The sequence below is a fragment of the Agelaius phoeniceus genome, chromosome 7 (assembly GCF_051311805.1).
Source record: "Agelaius phoeniceus isolate bAgePho1 chromosome 7, bAgePho1.hap1, whole genome shotgun sequence".
Taxonomy (NCBI): Eukaryota; Metazoa; Chordata; class Aves; order Passeriformes; family Icteridae; genus Agelaius; species Agelaius phoeniceus.
In genome coordinates this window covers 19,825,414-19,853,244 of record NC_135271.1, presented here as the reverse complement: position 1 = coordinate 19,853,244, position 27,831 = coordinate 19,825,414, and the positions used below count along the sequence as shown (strand labels likewise).

The following is a 27,831-nucleotide window of genomic DNA, read 5'->3' as shown; positions in this document are numbered from 1 at the left end:
TCCACTATTTTAAAATACGTACTTTGAAAAGGGCTATTAAATAGTGGAATCTTTTATGAGATTGTATTACTCCAAATTTCATCCATCAAGCCTTTGCCACGTTACCACAATGTGCAACTATGATGATACAGATCACAGCCTTGCTCAGTCTTTTTACATCAGATATTACACAATCCACAGGTTCTGTCAAAATACACACAGTGAGTGCTAAAAATCCTCAACACCCTCAGGGACAGCTTTGAGTGCAGACTCACTAAAACCTTTGAGATGTGAAAACAGACAAGCAACTTGTAAAGTCAATATTATCACTTTTCATCAGGAGACAATCTGACTCAAAATCTGGAAGCAGCATCAAGGATTTAAATGTTTTTGTTAATTTTTTTTTCCTTTCAGCAGCAGTACAGCAGATCATCAGCTAAGCTACATAAATACAGCCTGACTCATGAGTGCAGCACAGCTGAGCCCAGTCACACAAGGAATACCACAGAGCATTTCATGCTCCTGTACAATTTCTCACTCACTTACCTTGAAAACTCTTACCTTTATCGCCAAGTGTAGTTGCTTATTTTGCATCCCAGGTTTATCAACCACAGATGATATGTGATCGCGTCACTATTTTACAGGGTTGAGGTGTTTAAAAAACTTCGATTTATTCTGTCTTTTTCATAGTTTCCCTGTTACAAAACCAGGGGAACCCCATTTCTGCATTGCTTGCACTGTAGGTGACTTTGATCTGCCATTGTGGGGGCTCTCTTCCATCACAAAAACAATAGCAAAGTATGTACAGGAGTGATAATGTTCTAACATACTGTAAACATTAATGAAGAGGAGAAAAAAAAAATCTCAGATTTCTAATCTAGCCAGGCTCTTCAAATAAATTTTGTTGCTTTTTGCCCTCCCAATGAACCATATTATCTTTAGAGTTTTATTGCAGTGCACAGAAAGATTTTCTGTCTTTTCAGTGTCAAGGATTGCTTTATTTGAAAACAATGAAGTTCCTTTAAAAAAACCCCCAAAATACAAGAACACCAAAATATTTAAACTGCACAATAATTTTCCAAAGCCAACCAGTTCAGATCCCTAGAGAACTCATTCAGTTATTTTCAGTGAAACATGCTCAATATATTCAAATTCTAATATGGCGCAGAAGCTTCAAAAAGCATCTTGTTTTTACTGAATAAAATGCTTACAGAATACAATCATAAAAGAAGTAAAACTTGCCACAATTTAAATGTCACACATGGTAAAACCAGAGGTAGCTTTTAGAAGTACTCACGTTGAACAGAATTTCTGAGTTTCTTTTTGGTCAGAGAAGTTTTCGTGTAGCATGAATCTGCAAAGGAAACTGAACCAATGAGAATTTGAAAGGGTCTATCCTAAGACTCCTCTTTGGGGAAAATTCTTATAAGGAGATTAATTTTTATAAAGATTTTATCAACAGGCATTTAGAAAACGTGGATGACTGTCATCCCTTCCAATCAGTATTAGAATAAAGGCAATTAGCTAAAGAACTTTTGTGATGGCTTAGTACAGCTTCCTTCTGGAAGCCTTTATCAGATATGCAACTTAGCCAGACTTTTAATATGGTAAAACTACCTACAAGAAATTAGGATAAATGCACGGAAACTGGAGCTTGCAGCAAGCAGCATTGTGGACAAGGCTCACTGTGGTTCCCTACTCTGTGTGAGGCAATATTCCTTGCTTCTGGCACAGTCCAACAGCTCCAGGAGCAGTTCTTGGGGGCTGCAGACAAGGCAAATCTGCTTCTTGGCAGCCCTTGTGCAACCCTGAGATAGCACAGAAAGTGATGGGGCAGAACGAGAGAAGTTCTCGCATCAGTGAAGTCTCACAAAAAAATGCAGTGTGACTGAACTGCTTAATGTTGGCACAAGATGATATTTTGTTCCCTTTTGATTTTCTTCTATACTTCCTTCCTAATCTGTTTCTGCTCCTCCTTAATCTTTATTGCAAGGCATAAGCTCTGCTGAAATAAACAGTGGAAAATGTGAGGGAAAAAAAAACAAGAAAAAAAGAGTCTAAAGGCTGAAATCTGCTGACTTTGGTTACTGTCATTCATATGAGACTTAAAATAAGTTCAGTCCATTCCAGAGTCCACTTTAGGAGACCTAACCTCAAGGCTTATTATCCCCAACTATATAGAAATTAGATTCTTGGGAAATTTCTTAAACACTGAAGTTAAATTACAAATTCATATGTTTGGAAAGCTTTACCCCATCACACACATGAACTATATATGCACTCCATTAATCCCACTGTGTCTTGTACTTCCAGAAAGTGCTTTGGTCTGATGAATAAATAAATAAATGTGCAGTTTCTTTAATCTATGCACCACCACTGGGTGCATGCTGAAGCATTCCAGGAAGGCAGCACGTATTACAAGGGTCAGGCTTTCCCTCAGACAAAGCACTGCCTTACCCTTCTGAAATAACAAACCCAGAGAGTTGAAATCCGGGTCTCTATTTCATTTATGACAACTGCTCACCAGCTTTTCACCAGCTCACAGTGCCTCAGTCTCTCATTAAGAATTTGTCTAAAAAGAAAAGGGGGAAAAGCAGGCTGATGAAGTACCAAGGCTCAATTGCTGCCTTTTGGCTGAAGCTCACCAAACACCTACCAGCAGGCATTTTCTGTTGCATTTTAAAACATATGGCCAGTTATTCTGAGGGGTTTTTTTACATGTCACTTCTGCATCCTCTAATTTTAAAAAGCAACAACAAAACTCCAAAGTGTGAAAATAAGGAAACTGAGAGCTTGCCTGCAATTCTTACCACAAGTCCTCTCTTTAGAGGGTGTCCAAAGGGTGACAATCTCTAGTGACAAATGAGATACAGTGCAGACAGGGGCTCTGTGTGTTTAAGCAGAGTTTTCTCAGGCACTGACGGTCTCCTCCTTTGCAGAAGAGACTCTTTTTGTGACGCAGAGTTGCTCAGTGAGAATGAGACCGTGCTTAGTTCCACAAATTGAAAATTAATCATCGTAATGAAGTCTCAGAGCCAGCCCCATTCCTTGGCACATTCAATCACCTCCTGGGATTACACAACCACACTTCTGCAAGTGTGAGAGTTTCTCCTTCTTTTTTTCCTTTTCATCTGTGAAGCCAGAATGGAATATAATTCCTTTCACCACATGAAAGATTTGGTCTTTACCAATTTGAGCCATTTGATCAATTTTATGTTTAGCACGAATCCCATCTATCACATGGAAGGGCAAGAGCCACTTGCAGACCCTTTGGAAGTAAAGATGAGTTAGGCCAAGAACATCCTGCACTGATGCTCAGTGATTTATCAAAGGTTAAAAAAAGAAAACACCAACTAACCATATTTCAGGTATTTGACTTCACAATTCTAACATAAGCAGCTCATTTACTCAGGTATACCGTGATAGGCAGGTAGGAAGAAAAAATTAGTTCATATCATAGAAAAACAAGGAAAGTAAAGAACCCTGCTTCTAGGTGTTAATATAGCTTGGGATGACAGGCCAGGAGAGTTGCTGGACATTTGAGTGGAACCAAAATCTACTATTCCAAGTCCAGAAGTGATACAGCCACAGTTAGCATGGTCAGCAGAGTGACCACAGTTTATAAAACAAAAAAAATAGAAATTGAAAGAAAAGGCATCCAAAAGAAAGAAAAAAGTGTCAGCAAAACGGGCAGCATGAAGCTGAATAAAATACTTGAAGTATTTTATTTTTGTTGCAATTTAAAAGTAAAAAAAAGTCTTGTTCCTGACTCATTAGCACCATATCTCTAACCTAGTAGATGGTGTGTATGTCCCCCTCTGCAGCAAGACAACTTCCACAACCCACAGTGCGCTGTGAGCAGCAGCAGCATCCCTGCAGCATCCCCCTCCCTCTGGCCAGAGCAAGAGCAATGGCCTGGGCTCCTCTGGCTGCCCCCAGCCAGGTATTTCAAAGCAGCAGTGAAAATGTGGCACAAGGTGCTGCTGCTCTGCCTGGGAGAGAACACTGACAGCAGCAGGGAGGGACAGCTCGTGCTCATAGCTCACAGGAGATGATGATGTGTGCTCCTTACCTGCCAGCACCCATTCCCATGGGTGTTCAAGCCCCAATCCCACAAACCCAAGGTGCTTAGATGGGTTTTGAGCATTAGCTTGAAGGGAAGTTTTACCAGGGAACAAATTACCCGATGGTTTCAGATGACTTCTCTCAAAAGCACTGACACCATCTGCAGCAGCCTGTGCCATTAACACACCTGGATTACAGAGATTGTTTTCTAAGGCTCAGGAAAACTTCAATTATTATCCTTCCCTCCTTTAATAGTCAGCAGCCAAGTATATTGAGCAGAGCAGTATGGGGGAAGAAAAGGACAAAAAGTAAAGTCAATTAAATCCAGGAAGCACTGCAGAGTTCCTCCCTAACTGTCAGTATTATACAGCTGCATTTAGAACAAGATTTTTCTCTGCTGATTGCAGATTAGCCCAAATTCAGTAATAAAGTCATTCTGCCCTGAGATCAGATCCTTTCCAAAGGTGACTTTTAACCCATTCCAGCACTTTTTAAATCTTCTTTTGAGGCAGATCCAGCCCAATATTTAAGCACCACCCCATCCTACCTTCCAGCTGGGCATTTTAGTGAATGAACACTGTGTTCTAGGAGGCAATTTATTTAAAAACATTTATTTTAGGCAAAATTAAACAGACATTTGAGATTACATAGAAATACAGTTTCCAATTGGATCACATAAAAATTAAAAATGCACTGTTGTGTTGATTTAAGTATTTTTGTATGTATCGACCAGGTATATAAGATTTAACCATGCCATTTGCAGTCAACTATCATAAAAATCAGTAACGAAAAAGGTTTCTTAAAATGTGCAAATATTATCTTAGTGTTACCATTGATAATAAATGACCACTAAATAGATGCTTATTATGTAAAGCTTTTTAAAGTACAATAAAAATACAAATTCTATTTGTTAAAAAAGGCCATTGCTATGGCTACTAAACATCCTCATTATACAAATTCGAAAATACTATATGACAAACAAAATTATAAAGACTTTTCTTTATGAAACATATACTATTCTATTTGTTAGTGATTTCATATATTTTTCATATATATTTCTCTATAATACTCTATATGAATGATGAACTTAGAATGAGAGAGAGAGGAAGACAAATATAATGTAAGATGTTAAGGCCCCAATTCAGCAAGGTACCTGAGGATGTGTCAAACCCAGCAAAGGAATAATCCCATTCTTTTAGAGGACTCCAAAGGCACATGCACAAGTACTTTGTTGAACAAGGCAGAAAAATACTCGTGATGAAATTGAAAAATGTAGTTTTGGTGTAAACTGTGACTCTTAAGGACAAAACTGTGTCAGCAAAAAGCCTCTCATAAAAAAAAAAAATCTGAAAATTTTGGGGCAGGAGGGTTTCCACATTTGTACGTTTTGAAGGGAAAATACTAGAGGTTGGAAAGTTTTTGAATTGAACTCATGATAATAATTTTCTGAGATAGGTTTAAGATGGTGTTTTATTGCTTATGAGAAAGATTAATGAAGAGTATGCATAGACATGTCAGCATTCATCTCACCAGCAGCTAAGAATTTTGGTGTGCAGGTATTTCTGTAACATGAACAACCTGTGGGTACAAAGGACTTACTTATAGTTGTTTCTCTGCAGAAATTAAAGACATGGAACACTAAAGAAGAGAGTAAGAAAATTATACTCAACAGAGCCTAGCTGTAAACACTCAGGTGTTGAAAGTAATTACAGAACTGAGCCCAGTGCCTGCTTATACACAAAATTACACAAGGTCCTAATAAATGCAGGACCATAATCCTCCTTTTAAGTTATGGCTAGCATGTAATGGATTCCAAGGTACATACTTTACACTTCAGCTATAAAATATAAAAACAAAGGGCAGTTGCTTTGCCATTCTGCAATTTAGCAGTTCTTCTAGGCTCATTAAGCACTAATTAGCAGACCAGCAACTTGTTAGTTTCTAAAACATGAATGAAGGACCTAAAATCTGGATTGTTTAAACCAACGACAACAGATATATAGGGCAGTAACCACACACAGTGATGGAAATCAATCACACTGCATCCAGATTTACTTTTGAAGCATATAGTAATGGTTAGTATTTTATGCTTTTTTCACTGCAAATTGAAATTTTTGTAGCAGATATTAATAATTTTACCGCTTGAATATTAAATAATACCTTAAAAGCATAATTTCAAAATGCTGCCAGGTAAAGTATTATGTAGAATTCATGCCTGCACATTTGCAGAGAGAGACAGAGAGAGAGGTATGAGTGACCTTTCTGAAGAACTTCTCCAAGCTAATAGTCATAAAGCATAGTAAACTCGGGCCAAAAAGTGACAGAAAGAAACACAACAGCGTAATTTCATCCATAATTCATAAACAAATACAACTTTTTACATTTTTACAGGGAAAGACTGGAAATAAGTCGAATTTTTACAGAAGCAAGCCTCACAAGAGTTTACATGTTGAAAAAAGCAATTTTTGGCACATGGACAGTATCTGTGAGTACGTGTTCAGAAATTAAAAAAAACCCACGGTGGAGGAAATTCACATTGAGTTTCTTGGCATCAGCACCTGCTGTCTAGTGGGTCAAGACAAAATACTGTGCCTTCAAGAGTTAATCCCATTTTGAACCCCTCCTGCAATGAAACAAGACATCATTAGTAAAGAGCCAAGTGAGTTCTGGAAGATTACATTCTCATTGTAAAAACATTTAAATCCAAGCATATCTTTAGGCAGACAAACTGCAACAATACTTCAGCCTAAATTCACAAATATTTACATTATTTGGTCAGCCACTTTTTAGTAAGTCTTAGTGGTTAACTCATAAAAGATGCACACCATACAACAGCATAGCTACAGTATGTACATAAAGTGAAGAAAATACTATAGAATAACAATATTGAATATTCTTGTATATAGGTTGACAGAAAACCAACCAAGTTTGACTTGCACCATGTCGTTCCTGAGTAAAATTAAAGGTTTATATTGAAAAATAGAGGTATGACATGGACATTGTAACTGATACAAGGTGTCTCCTATGTTCTGTGGTGCTGTAAGAGCAGCCCAACAAAAAGTGCTGACTACCCCACCTCAGAGGGCTGCTCTGAATTGCTCCCAGTGCAGTTAAATTGACATTTACTGCCCACTGCCATCTGAGCTTCATGGAAAAGGCAGATAAAACCATACTTGCTCAACTGCAAATGAAAAACTGTGCATTTTAAAGGCATGTAACTCAGTAAAATAAAACACAGTAGTATTCTGAAAATGCAGTGAGCTGCTTTAAAAGTTCAGACCAAAATTCCTAAGTTTGCTCACATTCATTTTATTAATAGAAACACAAAAAAGATTATAAGCTTGATGCTACCAACTCCTCTATGGAAAAGAAATTCATTCTACAAATACTTTTTTTTGGTATGCTTTCATAGATGCTTGGCTTGCTAAAGATACTTCGTTCACACCAGTCCTAAAGTAACAAATGCACTTTTCAATACAGGAAAACCACTCTTATTTTAATTTCTCTTTTTGCATTAAAAGCTGAATAATTGTGGCTTGACCCTCAAAAGTCACCTTGGAGTCAATAAAATTTCAGTCTGTTGGGTGAAAGTGCTTTGAAGGTTTAAGCAATTGGAAACGGGGCTGTGACTAGAAATGCCATGAAAGCATCAAGTCCAGCGGCAGCTGTAGCAGTGCTCTGTTCAGTGAGAGTGCTGATTGTGTGCTATGAAATCAATAACAGCTCCTTTCATCAAGGAAATATCTTGTAAACAAGATAAATCTTTTTGTAAAACCATCTGTGTGGGGATTAGGCACAAACTCAAGTCTTTCCCTCACATGCACAGCAGTACCTCAAGACCATACCTTTTGGGCTTAGAAGATAAATCCCAAGTCAAACTAGCTTAATTTCAAACAAATTCAAATCACAGGCTAACACCTGAAAAGTGTATGAATATCTAATAACCCTGCCAGCTACTGCTATCAGGAGAATAATGTGGAAAAACAGAACAAACCTCCTGGCAATAGTTACTAAATGGTCTGAGAATTTCCAAGTAAAAGCTGCATTTTCCTAAAGGCAGATCCATACCATGAGATGCTGAGTAGGTAGCAGCACTGTGGTGTTAACATTCCCCAACTGTGCTACCCAGTTTGCTCTACCTGGGTGACACAGTGCTGCCAAGGCTCACTTAGTGCATTTAAGATTTTTTTCTTTTTTTTTTTTTTTTCTCTCTGCATTTTCCAAAGGATTAAAAGGAAGAACATTCAATGCAGAAGATATTACAAGCGAACAGTAGGTGAAATTCCAAGTGAAACACATCCTGTTCCAAACAGACAGTGTTCATTTCCCCAAAGGGTAAATTCATTGATGTAACTGCAGTCAAAGAAGGACTGCTTACCCAGAAGGAGAATTCAGAGAATTAGCCCTAGGGTCTAATCTGTTACATTTTAAACCCTGCAGTTACAGTGTGCCAAGGATGCTCAACTTCTGAAGTATCTGAAGGCTGCTTCCAGTTTTGAGCTTGTAAAGGGATACAGCAACAAGGGACTGTTGGGGCTTCAACCTGAGGTTGCTTGATGTGCTCCAACAGCAGAAATCACCAACAACTGGTTTGACAAGGATAGAGACCTTCATCCTGAGCCAGCCAGAGCCTTCACTAAACATCCATCCCATTCCTGTCCTGCCCACTCTTATTTTTATCTTATTTTTACTGTTAAGCACAGTTTGCTGGTGTCTTAAGTGGCTTCACTTCCAGTGCCCTCTTTCCAGCAAGCAAAGAGCAAATCAGATGATGCATTTTGGAAGTACACTCATCTCACTGCTCTTATGTTGAGCATGTCAAGTTTTTTCCACACAAACTGATATTTTGTCACTTAGCACTTTGCTTGTGTTTGCTATGACTTGACCTAGAACTATTGCCACTTTCTTGAAGAACTGTGGCCCCCTTGGCCTTTCCTTCTACAGCTTCACTCCAACCACTTCCTCCTACTCCTGTTTAGTCCTTCTCAAGCTGTGATATTTTGCATTTAAAACAATTACATTTCCACATATTTGCAATGTGATCAATGCTAATCTGTTCAGAGATTGCTGCTCTTTACGGATCATAATGATTAAAAAAAGCTTTTTAACATTATTACCAAAATGAACTGTCTGTCCTGAAAGAAATCAGTGCTGTGGTTGCCAGGTGCTGTTCCTGAGAACAATGGCTCATGCACCTTCCTGTCTGTAACAGGGACATGGCATTTCCATGGTCACTTCTGAGCCACACCAAACCCATGACCATCAATGTCAGATTCTGCACTTCCAAGCAGCCTCAAACTTCCATGACAACCACAAGGCCAAAAAGCCCAACAGCATAGAGAGCACATCAAAGCAATCCAGGTGGCTAGCTGGGCATTCCTTTCATTAAAGGAATGTAAAATCTAGATTTTTTTTTTTCTCTTGGGCATTTAAGTGGAAGACATGAAGTGAATTTTCAGGGAATGCTGAAAAAGGCCACCCTGTGGCGCTGGCCAGGAGAGGGAACAAAAAGGGCTGTGAAGTGTGCATCTATATTGTTCCTTGTTTTGCTGTGTTCATGTCCTCCTCAAGGAGCTTTTTTAATTTAGAGGCACTTTAACACAAGGACTGAGCAGTTTAGCTACCTACTAAGTAATGGTATTGTACTAAGGGATGTGATTGATGCCCTAAAGAGAGGAGCAAAGCTGGTTTCCACTCGAAACAGCTCAGAAACAATCCCTCTTCCAAAAGCAGCCTTTTTTCTGGAGTCAAGGATAAAAAGATGTGAGCTACTCTGGTTAAAACAAGTAAGCAGTGCAAACCAAAGAACTTGCACTTTATCAGAAGATAAATTTGCCAGAATCAACCTTATGGCTCAGAAGTTCACTCACTTATCACTTCACAGTGACTTCTCTCAATGAGCTTAAGTCAGCACAAACCCAATGAAGCAATGACAAATTTACATATCTCTGAGAAGAGCATTTAGAGGGCTAAGCATAACTTATTTGAGATGGAAAGATGTCAAGTCTACTGACTGCTTCAGGGCATGCAGGGAGAATGGCTTGCAGCTCCTGGAAGCTTTCTGATATTAACTACCTTGAGATTTTAATAAATTATAGCAGCTGCTGCTGGTGTGATTCATGATCCAGGCAAACTTCTCCTCACTGCAAGATTTCTGGGAAAGTAGACATTCATTTTATTAATTTCTGGACACAGTCAAAGTAAAGATGAAAATATGTTTCAGCATAAGGGTGCAGGGAAACAGGAGGTTGGACAGCCATCAGAGAGAGGCCTGAGCTATAAAAGTCACATCTTAGCAAATGTTTGAATTTTAAGCTCTCCAAAAAGATCAGAGATTGGACTTAGAAATGGAATAGAAAGCTTAACTGTGAAATTTGGATTGTCACTGAAGTTCAAAAATAAGTGTTTCCCTAGAGGCCAGGGAACTTTATCTGATCTCATTGAGTTCAGAATGCAGGAGGCAAAGGAAAAGCACCCCCTATTCAAGAGTTGATTCTCCAGTGCCTCTTCTGTGCTGGGCTCTCCTGTCCCACTTTGTTCCCAAAAGCAAAAGGTCAGATCAGGGCAGCTTTTCTGCACACAGTGTGTATTTGCTGAGGCACCTCACACGTTTCTCACAAGAAACAGGCTAAGAGAGTCTGGACTGGGCTGCTCCAATCAGGCTGGCACATCCTCACTGCAGACTGAGCTGCATTCAACACCATGGTGCAGGAAGTTCATACCTGGAGCTATTTGCTAGGTGCCTGTAAAACACTTACCTTCACAGATCTAAGAATCCACAATTACTGAAACCCAGGCTGTGCTTCCATAATGCAAAGATGACAGATTCATTCACTTTGCATTTCAGACAATAAGAGAGGCCCACACTTCTCTTCCACATTTCTCATTGCTGGGTTTCCAGAGCATGTTACATGTTCTGTGCTCTCATATTCCTCAAAGGCTGTGTCTAACAGCTGTTGAGACTAGCACAGCTGCTTCTGCTCCTTGAAAAGTTTTAAATCACTATGTCCAAACAAAGACGTGCTCTCAAACACGATTGTACTAACACAATCTCTGTACTAAAGGTTTTGCTTAAACCATTTCACTAGTGACAATCTGATAATGACAACTGGAGATTTCACAAGTACACATGGAAAACAAACAGCAGTGAAAACAAAGGCTTAGTATTAGCACCTGGCAAGACAGAGTAAAGAAAACAACCATCAGCTGTGCCTAACTTAGAGATTGTAGGCCCCAAAAAACGAAAATGGCTCTGACTCAAGAGGTTTATACACAAAACATAAATACTGAAATTTTTCCACATAAACAAATATACATAAAAATAGAAACATAAGACAGACACGTGCACATTTCAATTGTAAATGCTTTAAATACCATTATTAAAATATGATATACCAACCATCGCTGACGCTGTGCACCCAGGAAAGCACAAGAAGATAAAAGAGACATTAGGAAAAACATGTTTTGATCTGTATTTTGCACTAAACACACAGTAAAATAACTGTACACAGTCTTTGCTTTGGCTTAAGCTAGAATATGGGGGTTTTTCACACCCTTTCAGCCATACACTTGTTCTCAGCTGGATCATAAGTGTCAAGTTTTCTGCCTACATAAAGCCCACCAATTAATTCTTAGTGAATAGCTGATATGCTGGGGGGAGTGCCTTTCTTCACAACAGGACACAGTTACACCCTAATGCTTAGGGGTTTTACTATTGATTGGTTGTCTCCTTTTTTTAGATCAAGAGAGTACAAACAATGATGGGAGATTTTAATTTCATGAGTTCAAGCATTGTTGGTAAATACATTTACTATTCCATTCCCTGATGTTTTATGAGGTGACAGCACTCTGTAGTGTTATAGGCAAACAATTCCAAATATTGTCAAAATATTACCTGTATAGGAACTCTTAATATGTGACATTTAAATATTGACATACCATTATTAGTGGTAACCACAGTTGCTACAATTTATTTTTCCCTAAAACAATGGAAATGTTGGTAATATATCAATGGGAGGTGCTGTAAGATTTGGAGTTTGTGTTCAAGGGCTTAGTAGCATTATGGCATTCACAAAACACCAGCATGTTGTTGGAATTATGAAGAAGACAGCTTTGGCTTTTAGCTTCTCTTTGAAATTATACAGGGGACTAAGAAGCTAAATTTCTTGCTTCAGTGTGAGTAGAATTTGTCAGCGGAACCATCCTGAACTGACAAAGAAAAGAAAATGTACTCAGGAAAATGAAATGGTATTTCAATCTTATTTAAGTCACTTTAAAAAGCCTCTGCTGCTCTTTAGGCAGGAGACAGGAACAGAAGGAGCTCTTGGATTTTGTGGGCTCCTAAGAGACAAGAGGGCTGGAAACCCTGGGAACATGTTCTGCTGAGGAGCCAGGATCCTAGAAATTCAAATTTCCATTATTTCCAGCCTTGTCTTCTGCTGGCAGGCTGCTTAAAAAATACTAGAGATAAGCTGGCAAGGAACTAGAAGTTTTGAAAGTCTGACTGCAGAGCATCATTTGTTCCAAAACTCAAGGACTTTCTCCTAGAATTGTTTCACAATTGGGTCAATAACTGAATGAACAATGTTGAGTGTTTCAGAATCAACAAACATTTTCTGATAAAAACACAACAGTTCAGAATTCTTGAATCAATTCTCAGGAGTTTAATTGCTCCAGGGTGCCACAGAGCTGCTTTTAAAGGCAGCAAAAAATTGCCATGGCCTCAGAAGCACCTAAGTCTGCCCAATGCTGAGAGAAAACAAAGTGATGCTAACTGAGGGAAAAAGGAAGCTACACTGGGATGAGGGAGATTGCTGCAGTGAAGATGAAGGGATCTGGGGGGCTCAGCTCTCTTTTTCAGCTCTCTCAGTCCCCTTCCTAGGTAACAGTTCCCAAACCATTTTGGTTACACTGCTGAGAAACCCCTCATTAGTGTAGCTGACTCTATTGCTACCAGGTGGGGCTCTTGAGGCAAACCCAAACTCCAGCTCAAAGACCAGGAGATAAACTTACAGAAGGAATGGTCAGAAATAGGGGTTTGTCTGTGCATTGGTGTGTGCTTTGTGGAACATGTTTTCAGAATAAGGTAAGCATGTATTTCAAGAATAGGCACACAGCCATCAAAACCCACATAAGACAGTAGTTACCTGCATCTCATCTAGTTTGGACTGAATGTCTGGAGGGAAATCTCCTGCTCCACAGCTAAAAGGGTCAAAAGGTTCTGCTCCAAAAAGGTCTCTCTCTGTAAAGACAGAAAAGTGAGTCACTGGGAGAACAGGTATGGGCTACAACAACAGTGCTCTGAAAAAGCCACCTCACATCTCCTGAGCTAAGCAACAGCACCACCAGATATGCCACTCATTAACCACAACTTTTAACATCCCAGTGTGCAAGCCAGCTCTTGGGCAGTTTCCCAAACCTTAATACTCAAACATTTTTCCAAGAACACCACTGGACTTCTGTTTAAGCCTCTCTTTATCTTCCTTTAATGCTTGTGCCTTCTAGAGATTGGGTGAGAAGTTGCTGCTCTTGGAAGAGGGCACCACGTACTGACATGTGCTCTGGAGTCTGTGTAGGAGTTTCAAAAATGAAGAGGAAGTAACTGGACATGAATTGCCAAATTTCATTTCTACATTATGTCCACAACAAATCACTAACCAATTAATCTTCCTGTCCCCTGTCTGCCACTCCTCAGGTTAAGGATGTTTTTGTGAGACAAGCAAATATTCTTCATTTGATACAGTTCCTCAGTGAACAACTAGCAGTAATTAAAACTAAAAATCATCAGAGTTTTAAAATCTTAGATCAGATCACATCAAGATAGAAAAAGTAATTAAAAAAAAAACCCAAAACCACAACAGGACCATGAATTGTCATGCTAAAATTCCACTAAATTTGGGTGCATAAATAGAATGACTGCAAATTTTCACTTTCTCAATAACAAAAGTTCCTCACTTTTTCTTAACTGCAGTTTGCATTCTATTGGTCAAAGGAAGGGTGTGTTTCTTGTTTTTGTCTGGTTAAGAAGAAACACCTCCAATACAATTGGGTTCTTTTCTCATATTAGACTAGAATAGTTCTTTATATCTGCCTGCTCAAATATTTTTTTGTTTTTCAGGTTTTGGGTGTTTTTTCCTCCTTCTTAGTAATAGATTTTTCTTTCCTAAAGTTAAAGGCTCCATCTCTAAACACTTTTCCCATTTCACATCGGATTAAACTACAGCAGTTAAAAAAAAAAATAACTTGCTAACCAAACCCCACTGATTGCAGAATTCACAGAACCAAGTTCCTACAGCCTTGTCACTGGTGGAGAGAAAACCAGAACCATGAGGAGATATCCTCTCTCCAAACTTTCATGGCTGCCTAGCAAGAAACCTGGCAAGCACTCTACCTGCCTCAATTTTAGTTTTAGAGTGTGACAGTAAAGGGGGCAATAGTAACCCTGAAGTGAATGGACAATTAAGCACAAAATTCACCCTGATCTGGGTGACAATTAACTGCTGAACCCACTCACTCCCATTGCAGAATTCCCAGTCCTGTTATCAGTGGTGCAGCACCTGCCTAGAGCTGCACAGCTGGTTTGGTTTTGGCATCCTTACAGGCAGAATTTCACACCTGTGTTCTCTGGGCTCTTCAACAGTTATTGTGCATATCAGTCTGTCAGGGCTTTGCCCTTATCAATTAGGTGTTATCAGGCTGCACAGCAGGCATTTTAAATTACTGGCAACTACCATAATTTGCTCCCACAATAAAGTACAGAAATTCCCAGAATAAAGTACAGAAATTTGAGCAGAACTTGATTGATTACATATTTAAAAAACTGTGGCTAAGCAGCTACAAACTGTCACACGGGACCAGGAGATGGCCCAGATAAGAGAGCCTTTTTCCAAGAGTCCACAAGAGCCAAGAAGAAATCCAGTCTTTCCTGGCAAAGGCAGACCACCTGCACGCAAGAGAGACTTGAACTCGGATAATCTAATGTAAAAATTAGGTTCTTCCTCATCCTTTGCCTCTTTCACAGCCAAAATGGGTCTGCTCCAGTATATCCAGTGTCCTGAAATGCTCTGATGCTCCCAGCAAATAACCTTCAGATGTGTAGCAGCTTTGAGTTGCAATCTAACCTCTACTGGGCAAAAAAGTGATTCTACTTTATAACCCTCAACAGTCTATGGTTCATTGTGTAGGTCCATTTTCTTTATTTTTACCTTTAAAAGGAGCTGACAGCTTTCTCTGTGGTCAGACAATTGAAAGCAGACAGTTCCAACACCAGGGCTTAGTAAACATTCTATTGAATGTGTTTAGGAAAAAACGGTGAAGGACAAAACTCCTGCATGTAATTTGTACTGAATCATGACTTCTGACTATTTTTAAAAGCAAGTATTTTGTACACTATTATGGCTATTATCTCATTCATGCCTTATTATTGGGCTTTTATTAATGAAAGCCCTTTTGAGCTCATTAGCAGAACAGCAGAAGTTTTAACTCCTTTAATGTCACTCCTTCCTTAAATGTGAAAGATTTCTGAATTTATACAGTATACAAGGCAGAATCTAAAACCAACCAGAGTGTGACTTATTCCAAGTGAATAAGTCACACTCTAGTAAACCTAGAGTAAATCTAGAGCCTAGTTAACCCTGCACAGAATCAAATTCAAAATAAAGAAGCATTACCTAGCTGGATTTCTGAGGAAAGCTATTACTTGGGGAATTATCTCTATCATAACTTGCTATCCATTCCAGCTGAAGAAGTTCACAGAACCTTTGCTGCATTTAAAGTTTGAGTGTTATAAGAGAGGCTGCACTGCTAAGAGTCAGGGAGGCACAAAGTTCCATGGAATATTTTCAGTAGCACTGTCATTATTTGCCTTGAGAGCAAAAGCTGAAGAACATGTGTAAAATGGAGAAATGTGAAGATTTCACCCCTGCAGGGCTGGGATATTCCTTGGGATATCCATAAGCTTATCCACCAGTGTTCATTCCACTCATGATGGAGGGGGGGGCTCCTTTTTGGGATAAATTGGTAACTTTTTATTTCAGGCCAGAGTATTTGCATGAAAATTAGCTATAGAAAGAATATCTTGCCTGGCACACTCCCCAAAATTACTGTAGCATAGACAGGCATTTCTTTCTCCAATAAACAGCAACCAGGAAGCCTTTGAAAATTATCCTTTCAAACAGTACAAATAATTTCCTTTCCTTTTCTCATTCCTTTCTGGATGGAAATAAATTCACAGGCTGCAAAATTGACCCACAAATTCAAAAGCCATGAAATGTTGATGTTTTAGATGCTCAGCTCAAACCACAGGACAACATGAACAAGTGATAAATTCTGGGACCTGACATTCAGGAGAACAAACAAATACTGGAGAATAGCAACCTGCACTCTATGGTAAATTCAAAATTGGCAATTACTAAGGAAAATTGCAAATATTTGGTTTTTCTGCTGCACTTGACATCCCAATCTCTATCTCAGCTCTCATCCAGGCACACAGCTATGCTGATATATGCTTTGCCCAGATGGAGCAGCTGTGATGACAAAAATGAATCACATTTAGAGACAAGCACTCAAAGAAATATTTGGAATAAACTGAGACAGAGAAATCCAGAAAGCCTTTTCATTTAGCTGCAGGCTACTCCATATTTTTTTTTCTTTGGAAATTATTACAGCCATTATTCTGACAAAATACTCTTAAATATCTGCAGAAAAAGAGCACCTCAGAGCAGATTTCTGCATCTGCCAGTTTTGACCTTGGATTGTTCATGATGCATTTGTGTGAAATAAATATTGAACAACTCAATAGAGAATAATCCTCTACAGTTCTTTTCTGAGATATGAAAATAATGCTGTGCCAACTGCCAACAAGAAACATAAGCTAATTCCTCCTTCAATGAAATAAAACTAATAAACTAATTCTGACCATTCAGATAACTTACAAGAACATTTTCAACCCCTTACTCCATGAGGAAGAAGCAGCATGCAATCTCTAGCATTGCATTTTTGGTTGCATTTCACTATGTTGCAAATATTACCTAAAGAGTCAGCATGCATTTGACCAATCTGCAACCTCCTGTACAAAAATTATGCCACTTTATCTTTTAAATAGGTAAACCCCATTTGTTTGCTATTGCTGATACAGCCAGTAGTGAGCAGACATTTACTGAGTAGCCCTGTTGGAACACTGCTGAATATGAACTCAAAAATCTCAAGATTCAATTAATTTTTTTAAGCCTAAATGCTTTGGAAATAGCTGTCTTTAAAAAAAAAATAAAGTTCACTGTTGCTCTAGTATTAAAAGGTGGGGTATCTTGAACTACATGCTGTGAGCTCAGCAAAGCCAGAGGTACCATTTATCACCCCACAATTATTATTTTTTTTTCTGTGAGATCACCAAGGGAAGAACTGGTAAGCAAACTTCTAACTCTGGGCACGTGTTGTTATGGGAAGCTGAACTGTCATCCTGGTGCCCGAAAGCACCTATGGAACCATTCCTTGGAGGAATGCCAATGCTTGGTATTGTTGCAGGTTTCCTACCAGTGCCCAGGCCTTTCTGGGGCACTGTTATTTTTGGCTGGTTTCTCAAAGTGGCCAGTGGATGAGTAAGATGAATTTTGGCTTTTAAAAGCACATTTTGCTTGAGCAGCACAAGTGCCCTCCCTGGGTAACAGGCTCCACTTAGGCAAAAGGAATAAAATGAGGTGATACTAACAAATAGATGGCAAACCCTCATCTTTCTCCTTCCTTACTACTGAATGTGAGAAAGGTGAAAGTCACAAAATTATAAAATCCAACACAATCACCCTGTATTTTCACCAAATCAACTCTGCTTGAGAGCAGTGACAAAGAAAGTAGAGATAGGAAGAGGAAAAGATGATCTCAGAAAATGGCGACTCCAAACTTTGGCTCCTCTTGGTCGCCAGCCCTCTGACTTGTACTGGAGAAAGAAATGCCAGCTGGCTGGTTCTGGCAGCAGTGACACCACAAAGCAGAGCATTATTGCACATTGCTACAGTAAGAGGACATTGCACAGCCTGAACGAGCTCATGGGAGCTGAACTTTCTCATCTGGGACAGTAAAGCCCTTGTTTGATGATAAAATATTCCTCTCATGTTTCAATGATGCTCTGAAACGTGCCAAAAAGCATTAATAGCTGATGAACACAGTAATTTTCAACACAGAAAGTATCGTGACACAGACTGAAAGTGCAGGGATCAAAAACATAAAGACCATGATGGGCTTTGTAACCTCTCTGTGAAGTGGCATCTCTGAACTGCATCATCTCAGCTGAAGGCAAATCAGTGAAGCACAGAAGCAGCAACTACTTTAAACAATAGATACCACTGTTAATAAGCAACTTTTTTTTTTTCCTTGTATTACAAATCCTATATAGCTGGAATTTTCAAGATCCCTCAAGATCCTTCAAAATCTGACTGCAGACTCCCACAAGATTTCTATGGAACTGAGCCACAATTTCAATGGAACTGAGGTAAGACAATAGGTAAAAAAATAAAATCTTGACCTATAATTCAATTCAAGTTAAGTTGCTATTCTTGAAGCTGTATATGTACATTTAGATCTATTTTATGGCATTGACAACAGTTTCAGAGAAGCAATCTTTTAATTATTTATTGTAAAGGCATGAAATTCTCTCAATAGAGCTGTTCTATTCTATTATTCTATTAGAATATTCCAATATTCTTTTAAATTATATGAAAATAGTTAATACTGACTATACTTGATAGACATAAAACTCTGTTAGCATACCTTTTGGAGATCCCACAGAAGTTCATTAATTATATTAAACTGGTCTCTTTAAAAAAAAACAAGGCTCTTTATTGAACTAAAAGTCCGAACATTTACTTTCTCTTTAGAACGTGGCAGACATTCTGAGCAATGGAACCAAACAGTGCATTACATATGGGAGGGAAGACATTCACTGACTAAAGTTATAAAATGCATTTTTGTTTTTGTGCACAGCTCCCATTCACAGCTGAAAATTCTACATCCTAGAGGCATGCTCCAAAACAGCACAATCTCCTCAAATGCATTCCATATGGTGGCTGGCAGTAACATTAATGTCCCTTATTCACTCTAAAATAGGCATCAGGAACAGAAGAACAAACACAGACCCATATTTCCACAGCCTCTAACATCACTTGTGCATGCCCCAATCTCCTCTCCCTCAAGGGATTTCCAAAGCTTTTAAAAAGACTTTCTGGACTCCAAAAATATTCCCAGTGAATTCAAGAACCTTACCCTAGATAAGATTTTGCTTTGAAGCCTTTGCAAAATAAAATTGCTGTTGTTAATAACCTTCTGAAGACCTTTTAGGAGTGGTTGGAGGTCTGGAGAGGTTGATCAACTACAGCTAAACAAAGCTGTGTATGACATGAAAAGCAGTGTTGAAAACAACATTCCAAGTCTCCTTGAGGGGTTTCTTCAGCTCTCTCTTGAGCATCACCATACTTACTCCACCTGCTGCCTTCCCCAGAAATGCAGGCTCTAGGTGCTAGAACCGTGGCTTGACAAGGAAAGAACTAACAGGAAGTTAAAATATTCCTTGAAGTACAGAAAAGAGACTGCAAAAGAAAAGCCAAGTTAAAATCCCCAACCCAACTCCTTCCAAGTGTATATGTCACAGTTTCACAGCAAGTTTGTTTATAATGCAACTTGGCAGCAACATCAAGGACTTTGGGAGGATGGTATAAAGATGAAACGGCATTAGTGAACGTGATTTACAAAAACTGCATTTGGCTTTTCATGCAAAACGTACATTAACTTTAAAGATGCTTTATTAAAAAAAAATAATGTAAGCAAAAAGTAGGTCAGTTGTTACAAAACTTACTGATCTCTGTAGATCTACTGGGTACTGGAGGAGGCTGTGTGCCATTGCGAGTAGGTGTTGATGACTGAGGGGATATGGGAGAAAAGGGAACCATATCAAAGATGTCAGTGGAGGGTGATTTAGGTGTCACACTGCCTGCCTACAATAAGGACAATAAATATTAGGGCAATGTTTCACATGAAAAAGATCACAATACTGAATTCTTCAGCATGCAGATAGAGTCACATTTTGAAAAGAAAAGTTAAAAACAACCATCAGCATGCAAACCCCAGCTCCTGACACCAAGCAAATGGCATTTGCAGTACAGACTCTGACACATGCTAACACTCCCCAGTACAAAAGCAGCATTGCAATTTTTCCATTTTCAGTTGAAAATGTATCTCAGTTACACCTGACAAAGCTGTGACAAGCAGCTCTCTTGCAGACACACGAGCACAGACACCTTCACGAGACCCAGTCGAGGTAATATGGCAACAACAATGTGCTCTGCTCTGGAGAGCACAGAACCAAGTTCAAAGATACAATCTCAGTATTTTTGGTTTACTAATTATTCTTTACATGATCTCTTGTTTGGCAGCTTAGAGAAACTGGTATGATCAAAACTTGAAATGTCTTTTTCCATAAGTAATAATCTAAACGTGATATATTGAATATTAATATCCAAAATAAACCTTTTGTCCTCGAAGGTAAAATTGAAGAGATTTCATTCAAAAGGCGCAGGAATTTGAAAGGGTTAAAAAAAAAATACTGGGCAAGAAAGAAACCCCAAACCCACCAATTCTTATAGTTCTACAGCCATATTTGGTTTTGAATGGTTCATTCCTCCTGCCACCAGTCCACTACTTCAGGGCACAAGTGAGGCACAGTCAAGTTAAAATGTACTGAACACTGAAGACAGAGGATGAAATAGATTAAAACTGAGACTGACAAGCTGAAGGCAAAACTAGTTTGCATGTTTATGTTATTGCTGAGATGATACAGAAACCCCCTCACTCTGTGTATTAGAAAGGCCAGCCAGGCACAGCAGAAGCCTGCAGCTTTGAAACAAGACTCAGTTTGCACAAACTATCCACACAGAAATTTTGAAGCACAAGTTAAATTAGTCACATGGATCCTTTTATTCAGAATACACAGATATGATAACCTGGCAAGCAGGCATTCCTTAGCACTGCTTGTCCATGAGAGTCCCATGGAAAAACCCATATTTTGGAATGCTGCTTTCCTCAGTGCCTGTGCTGCAGACCTGCAGCTGCCCTGGGACAGCTCACATCACAGATCCCTAAGCCAAGTCCAGAGGTAGTTCTGAACCACACCTATATCTCTCTGGAGGTTCTCTGCACTGGCTGCTACAAAGCAATATTGATCCACAGCCTTCCTCTGAATGCACTAAGAGGAAAAAACCACAGGGCTCTCAAGTCCTACATTTCCTATTTCTTCTTCCTATTTCTGTGATTCTTAGGAGTTTTGAATTCATATTTTAAATTTGGATTAATATTTTAAAATTGGATTAAGAGAGATTTATAACTGTTCAATATCCAAAAGAACCTGGGGTATTTCTTCACAGATATACAGAAACATAGCAAGAAAAAAATCTACATTGAACATGTAGCTTTTATTTTTTTGCCTTTTTCAAAAAAAAATTCTCTCAGTCATTGCTATTCCCAATCATGACCATAGGTGAATCAACTTCATAAAAGAAGCAGTTTTCAAGATTTTAACACATCCAGAACTTTTACTGTCCTCAACTTGAATTATTATTGGAATTTCAAAGATCATACGTTATGAAAAGATTTCAGTGCAGAGTTTTGACACCACAGGCTCCTGTTAGTGCCCCATGGACCTTGCACTAACCCTGCAGAGAACCAGGATAATCCAAGTCTGGCAGATGGCTGGATGTCATCTGCTCCCACTCCAAGGGCAATGGATGTGCTGGACCCAAAACAAACACAATAAAGAAACACAGCCCTTCCTTCATCCAAAATTGCTCTGATTATAGACGGGCTTTTGTCAGCATCAGGAAGGTGGGATCAGTTTGAGGGCATAAATAAATGCTTACATCAACCTCCATTTCCATCAACACCCATGGGCAAACCTAGAATGTTCTTGGTGATCATATGTACTAATGGAGAACCTTATTATTTGCTAAATGCTTATGGCTATCTAGAAGACAGATAAACAGCATTTACATTTAGTTATAAAATGTGCCTTTTAGGCAAAAAAAAACCCAAAAAACAACCAAACTTTAGACTCATTTCCCCTTTACATTCAATGTTGTTGAAGTTACTTACTGGCCATTTTGATTCTACTGATATGGCTTAATTAAAACAGTAATTGAATTAAGAAATGTGTATTTTGAATATATATGAGGACAAGAAGCATTTTTATTTAGTGAACACATGCAGAAAGCCAGGATGGTCGCTAAATAAAGCCAAATATTATTTGCAAATGGAAGAAAAGTTGAGAGTATAAGCACATGAATATGAAAAAGGAGGCAATATGCCCATTTCATATTTGACAATAATTTTCAACCTTCATTTTGCACAGTTTTTATAAAGTATTCTAAAAGTTATTTAATGGCTCATTGCTTTTCTATTAATTCCTGGGGGGAAGAAGCCCTTGCAGTTGGACCTTTAGAATTGTTTTAAATCGCTATTCTTCATATAAAAAAAATTTAACAAAAGATTGACAGAAAACAGAGATCATTAATTAATGGACTAATTTAAACATGTTGGAAAAGTAAGAATTTATGTTTCGGGGATGGGAAAGAAAATGCTCTGTAGAAATAAGAGTAATTCTTCACAAATTCCATATTTTAAGAATACCCCTACAGAATCTAAGAGTCATCCTCCCTACTCTTTAGCCACTGTACAAAATGCACATTTTTAATACAAGTTAATACACAACAGAGAACAAAAGAAAGCCAAAAAAAGAAACAAAACTAAAACTGAAAAAGCTTTTGCACAGCAAGATTACACGAGGTCTTGGGCAGCTGTATTCACTGGCAGGCTTTGGAAGACCACTTTTTGAAGGTGGTGGTATTAACAATCCAGGTGGTAGTCTAGAGTCAGGAGAACTCCTAGGAGTAAGCGTAATGGAAGAGATATCTAAACAAGGAGGTGAATCCTCATTGTTACACCAGAAAAAAGCAGAGGGTCTTTGAAACATATGTTCATCATTATCACACTTTATGTGCAGCAGCTGAAAAGGAATCACAGAAAGAGAAAACACTCTGAGGAACAGAACATGGTAACGTCAGGGAAAGAAGAAAAAAAAAAAGAAACACATTTCATATTTCAAAAAAGCTTGAGAGCAACTTGCTGTTCAGTGCTATACCTACAAGATACAGAACTTGAAAATATTTCAACAAAATATAAGGATATGCCACATTAGGAGGTAACCCAGTACCAACTGGAACAAAGACAGCTTGATCCTTGATCATGACACCAAATAAAAGGAATCAGGCACCTTTCCAATAGTGTGTGTGTGAGAGATGCTAAGAAATGTCTAAATCCAACAAGGTATCAGCAACCTCTCACATCTGCACCTGTAAATCAGCATTAGGCACAAGTCTGGGGAGAAGAATTACTGTGCTGGTTAATGCACAGGTCAGACTTTTCTCTCACTGACTGAGGAAAAATCTACCATTTATATCCCACCAGTGTTGAAAGAGCAGCTCATTATTGAGCTAAAATCTTCAGAGGACAGATTAATCTCTGGATCTTAACAGGAGGGATTGCACACTTGTGCAGAAAGTTCTTCTAGGCCACAGCCAAGAGTTCCACACGGAGAAGGCAGGAATGGCACCTGGGCTGGAGGTGTCCTAAACCCTAAAACTTAAACCCTAAGTTTGGTATTTTAGGGTGTCTTAAACCCTAAACCCAGTCCTGCTTAAACTCCTATGACTGGCCCAGGCTGAGGCAGTGGCAGATGAGTGCAGCAAGAATTCTGAAGCTTGCTTTTGCTCCCCTTGTAGTGTTACACAATGGATATGTCATGATTATTTCATCAGAAGTTTGCATAACTCAGTAGAGCAGGATTCAATTATTTTAAACTATTTTTTTCAGTGTTATGTAGAAAACAAAACATTTCACATCCTTTTAAAATAAGTCTCAGCTTCTTTCTTTACAGATTAACCTGGCTAAGGATACAGGTGACTAAATGTAGTAACAAATGCCATACTTGAGAATATCAAAACAACCCACAAAATTCCCTACTCAAAAGTTGCAATTTAGCATTAAAGAATAAAAAAAAACCTTTTGATCCCAAAACTTCAAAACTTTCCATACTGGAGTTGTGAAATGGAGGGTTTGGAATGGTAATCAATAAAAAGAAATAAAAAAAAAAACCTAAAGGAGAGAATTTTGATTATTATTTCAAGAGTATCACCAGACTACAGGTAGAAGAGTTGCAGTGCTATTGTGCATTACTGCCATGGAATCCTTGCTGTCATACATAACTATGGAAAAAAAAACCAAAAAACCAACCAGCCCTCAGAATAATAATAACGCTTAAAAAGACTTAAAAACACAGTGTAATTAAGAAAGCCAAATACTCTCCTGAAATGCAAAACAGCAAAGGATTTTTCATAAGAAGGCATGGATGTCACATGAAAAATCACACAGAAAGCAGCAAAATGCACAAAGGACACCAAGCAGCAAAGCCATGAGGATGACGAACATATATAAAATCCAGGCAATGGAAAAATTCAATAGAAAACCAGAATATACAGCCCTGGTGTCATCTGAGCCCTGAACTGGAGCAGGCACAGCTCTCATTGTGACACTTAGGACACCACACACCCCATGGGGTGGCGAGCTTCCGACAGCAGTTTTGGAAATGCACCTGCTCAGAAAATGGATTTTCTCTGGGAATTTTTCATTTGCAGAGCAGCACAGATCCCATCAGGTTCTGGGAGTGCTGCTCTGTGGCTCATCCCAGAAGGATCTGCAAGGCTGATGGGCTTTCTGCTCACAGCCCTCTGGAGCCAAGCAGCCCACAGACACCACAGGGGCAGCAGGGAAGTGTTTTTGACTATGGAAAACAGGGAATGTCACCAGGTGCACAAAGTGCAGGAGGAGAAAGGCAGAGACCCTTATTCTAAAGAATTCAACCTGAAAAGGGTGTAGCTCATGAAAATTAATACTCTTACACCAAATTATAAAGGAAGAAAATATAGTAAAAATAATTAAATTGTCATTTTATACAGCAACTGTGTTTTATCTGAGGTTTCCACTCAGACCTGCAGTAATGATGGCATTGATACAATGTGTTCCAATTTGGGCCTTGTTCCATTAACATAAGAAAACAACAAGAAATTTTACGTCATGATATAATCAGACTAGTTCAGTGGACTTGGTCTCTTTTATGGTTAGATGTAACTATGTGCCAGCAAAGGATTCATTTCTGACTCATTCTGCTGAGAAGGGTGCTGAAGATGAGCTCTTGTGCTGCATCATACTAGAAAATGTAACATGACTGAGGTTTTATTCATTAGGAAATCACTTCAAAATTGTTTCTTTTTACAAGGTGTCTCTAGACACTGATTGCAATCTCTGTGTCACAGCCACATAGCAATCACTTAAGTGTGAATTAGAATAAAATTAGGAAATGGTTTTGCTCCTTAGGACATTCAAATTGGTAATACAGAACCACTACAGCAGGAAACTGCAGCGATATTCCAGGGAATGGTGAGCAACCTTGAATTGAAAATTATGCATTTAGTCAAGAACCTGCTCATTTCCTGAGATTCAGGACTACTAAGAACACTCACTAATCTATAACTTACTTATTCATAAAATACTGTGTAAGCATTAGCAGTTCCATTAATTGACTGCTACACCTTGAGTTCATTTAGTACTTTTTCAATGACATGAAATATGCCATAGGAAATTTCAAATCCATTTTCTTTAACATTATAAATGCAACAAAATTTTATATTCTCACAAAGAACTGCTCAAACATCTGAACACAGAGTATTATAAATCTAAACAAGCTGAAGAAAGGAAAAAAAAAAAACCATGTGCATTTTCCCACTTGGCAATCTTGGTGGAAACAGGAATCAAGTGATATGCATAAACACATTCCAAAATGGTTTTTGAAATCTGCATACAGTTCCAATGTCTATCTTGGGGTTTTCCCATGAGTGTGGTAAAGCTTTCCAATGAGGGTCACAACAAAACCTTGGAGCAAAGGGTTAATCAATCAGTGTCTTTAATGTTCTGCTTAAAACTGGAGGGGTTTTGAACCTCCTCCATGTAGGAGATGTAGGAGTATAAATTCCATACTGCTTCTTTAGTAGTATTTATGGTGCATGGAAGAACACTCATCCTTCTGGGGCTGCTTCTCCCAACATTCTTCTCCTTCCAGCTCTGCTTCTCCCACATTTCAGTGCTCTCAGGGAGCCCTGGCAGCTTTGGGCAGCACTGGCAGTGGGACCAGCAGCAAGTAAGACATGATGTGAGCCCACTGTGCCAGGGCAGTGCTGAGATCTGGAGGCTGCAGTTACACAGCAGCAGCATCCAAGGCCTCCTGGGGACACAAACTGCAGCAGTGTCCCCACTGGCAAACAACAGGATGAGAATCCAATGGTCCTCACTTAATCAAGACCAAATGCAAAAAAGATCAGTGATTAAAGCATTGCCAAGTCACTGAAACAGATGAGAAGTAAACAACAGATACACAAGTCACAGAAACTTGAGCAGTGCGTGCAAAGGAGACAAAGGAAATGTTCCATGCCAGCATTTCCCATGGCACATGGAAGCACAGCTCCAGAGGCAAACTAAGGAAACTCTTAGTTTGGGATTGCATGTCCTCGACAGAGCCACTCAGGACACCAAAAAAAAGTGATAGTTCCTGTTGCATAACACTTCTGCATTGGCAAACACACTCATCCATCTGAGGGACTGACTCCTCAAAGTTCGAGGAGGACTGCTCAAAACCATCGACCCGAATGCAGAAAACATGATCACTAAGCACTTTATTATTTACTGAATGTGCTGAGCAAATGTAAATCTAATTAGCTACAATATCCTGAGAGAAAAAGCGTGAAGATTGATAATTTGATGTTCAACTTTCACAGTGTATTTTATGCAAAAGTATTTCATTATACAATCCAGTTTTCTCTCTTTCATTTCCAGCTATGATCTCATTGCCTTAATGGATTTTTTTATAGGTTCAGAAAGAAATTTTATTTTTCCCATAGAGTTTATGAACTGACAGAAAAAACACCTAAATTAGATTGATGTTGATTTGGCCATATGGCTAGATTTAGAGCAGCTACAGAAAAATTTTCCTAGTGGTACTAATAAGCAAGCAAGGAGAGAATCCTGATGGCAATTGTATCCCTGAAAAGCAGAACTCGATTGCTGTCAGTGCTTTTCACCCATTTACACAATGCAAAAATGCAAAGGGTAGGTAATTGCATTATTCATATTTTGCACCCATTTCACTCTGTCAGTATTATTTTAAAATATGTCCTCAAATAAACCTGTAGTTGGCTTGCAAAAAAACTGCAAGACATGCAAGAATCAACAGTAAGGGAGTTTTAGACTGAATTTCCATGTACATCCAAATCAAGTCTTTAACTCGCACTGCTTATAAACTGGACAGAAAAAAGTCATCCCTAATTTTTTTAATTATTGCTACTTTCAATTTTTATTATGCAAGTGGGATTTTTTTGGTTTTTTTTGATTTTTTTTAATAGAGCAACTGAGGACTCACAACTAACTCCCTAATACTCCAATTCTATTATTACTTAAAATATAATTTAATTAAAACAATTAGTAACATATATTTCAGTTGGAAAGATGTTCTCTCTTATGAAATTATCAACTCAAAATATTTCTGATTCTGTGCTTAAAATGAAGAATGAAGCTTTAAGCTTACAATTCACTGCTTGCATTCTCTTCTCTTAGATCATAGATGGATCTTTGGATGGGTCATCAATT

General features: G+C 38.6%; 1 protein-coding gene across 8 annotated transcripts in view; it reads right to left on the bottom strand.

Moving 5' to 3' along the window:
- Positions 1-4,639: 4,639 nt before the first annotated feature.
- GULP1 (GULP PTB domain containing engulfment adaptor 1) overlaps positions 4,640-27,831 on the bottom strand; it is a 144,516-nt gene continuing 121,324 nt past the window's right edge. For 3 of the 8 annotated variants that reach the window (XM_077181142.1, XM_077181143.1, XM_077181144.1), the window contains 5 exons: positions 22,859-23,083; positions 19,886-20,024; positions 13,191-13,285; positions 11,419-11,454; positions 4,640-6,667 (listed from right to left, as the gene is read on the bottom strand). In XM_077181142.1, the coding sequence (XP_077037257.1) occupies positions 6,596-6,667; positions 11,419-11,454; positions 13,191-13,285; positions 19,886-20,024; positions 22,859-23,083 (567 nt within the window). In that variant the 3' untranslated portion in view covers positions 4,640-6,595. The remainder of the gene's footprint in view (positions 6,668-11,418; positions 11,455-13,190; positions 13,286-19,885; positions 20,025-22,858; positions 23,084-27,831) is intronic. The other 5 variants (XM_077181145.1, XM_054636334.2, XM_077181146.1 and 2 more) reach the window with 5 other exon arrangements.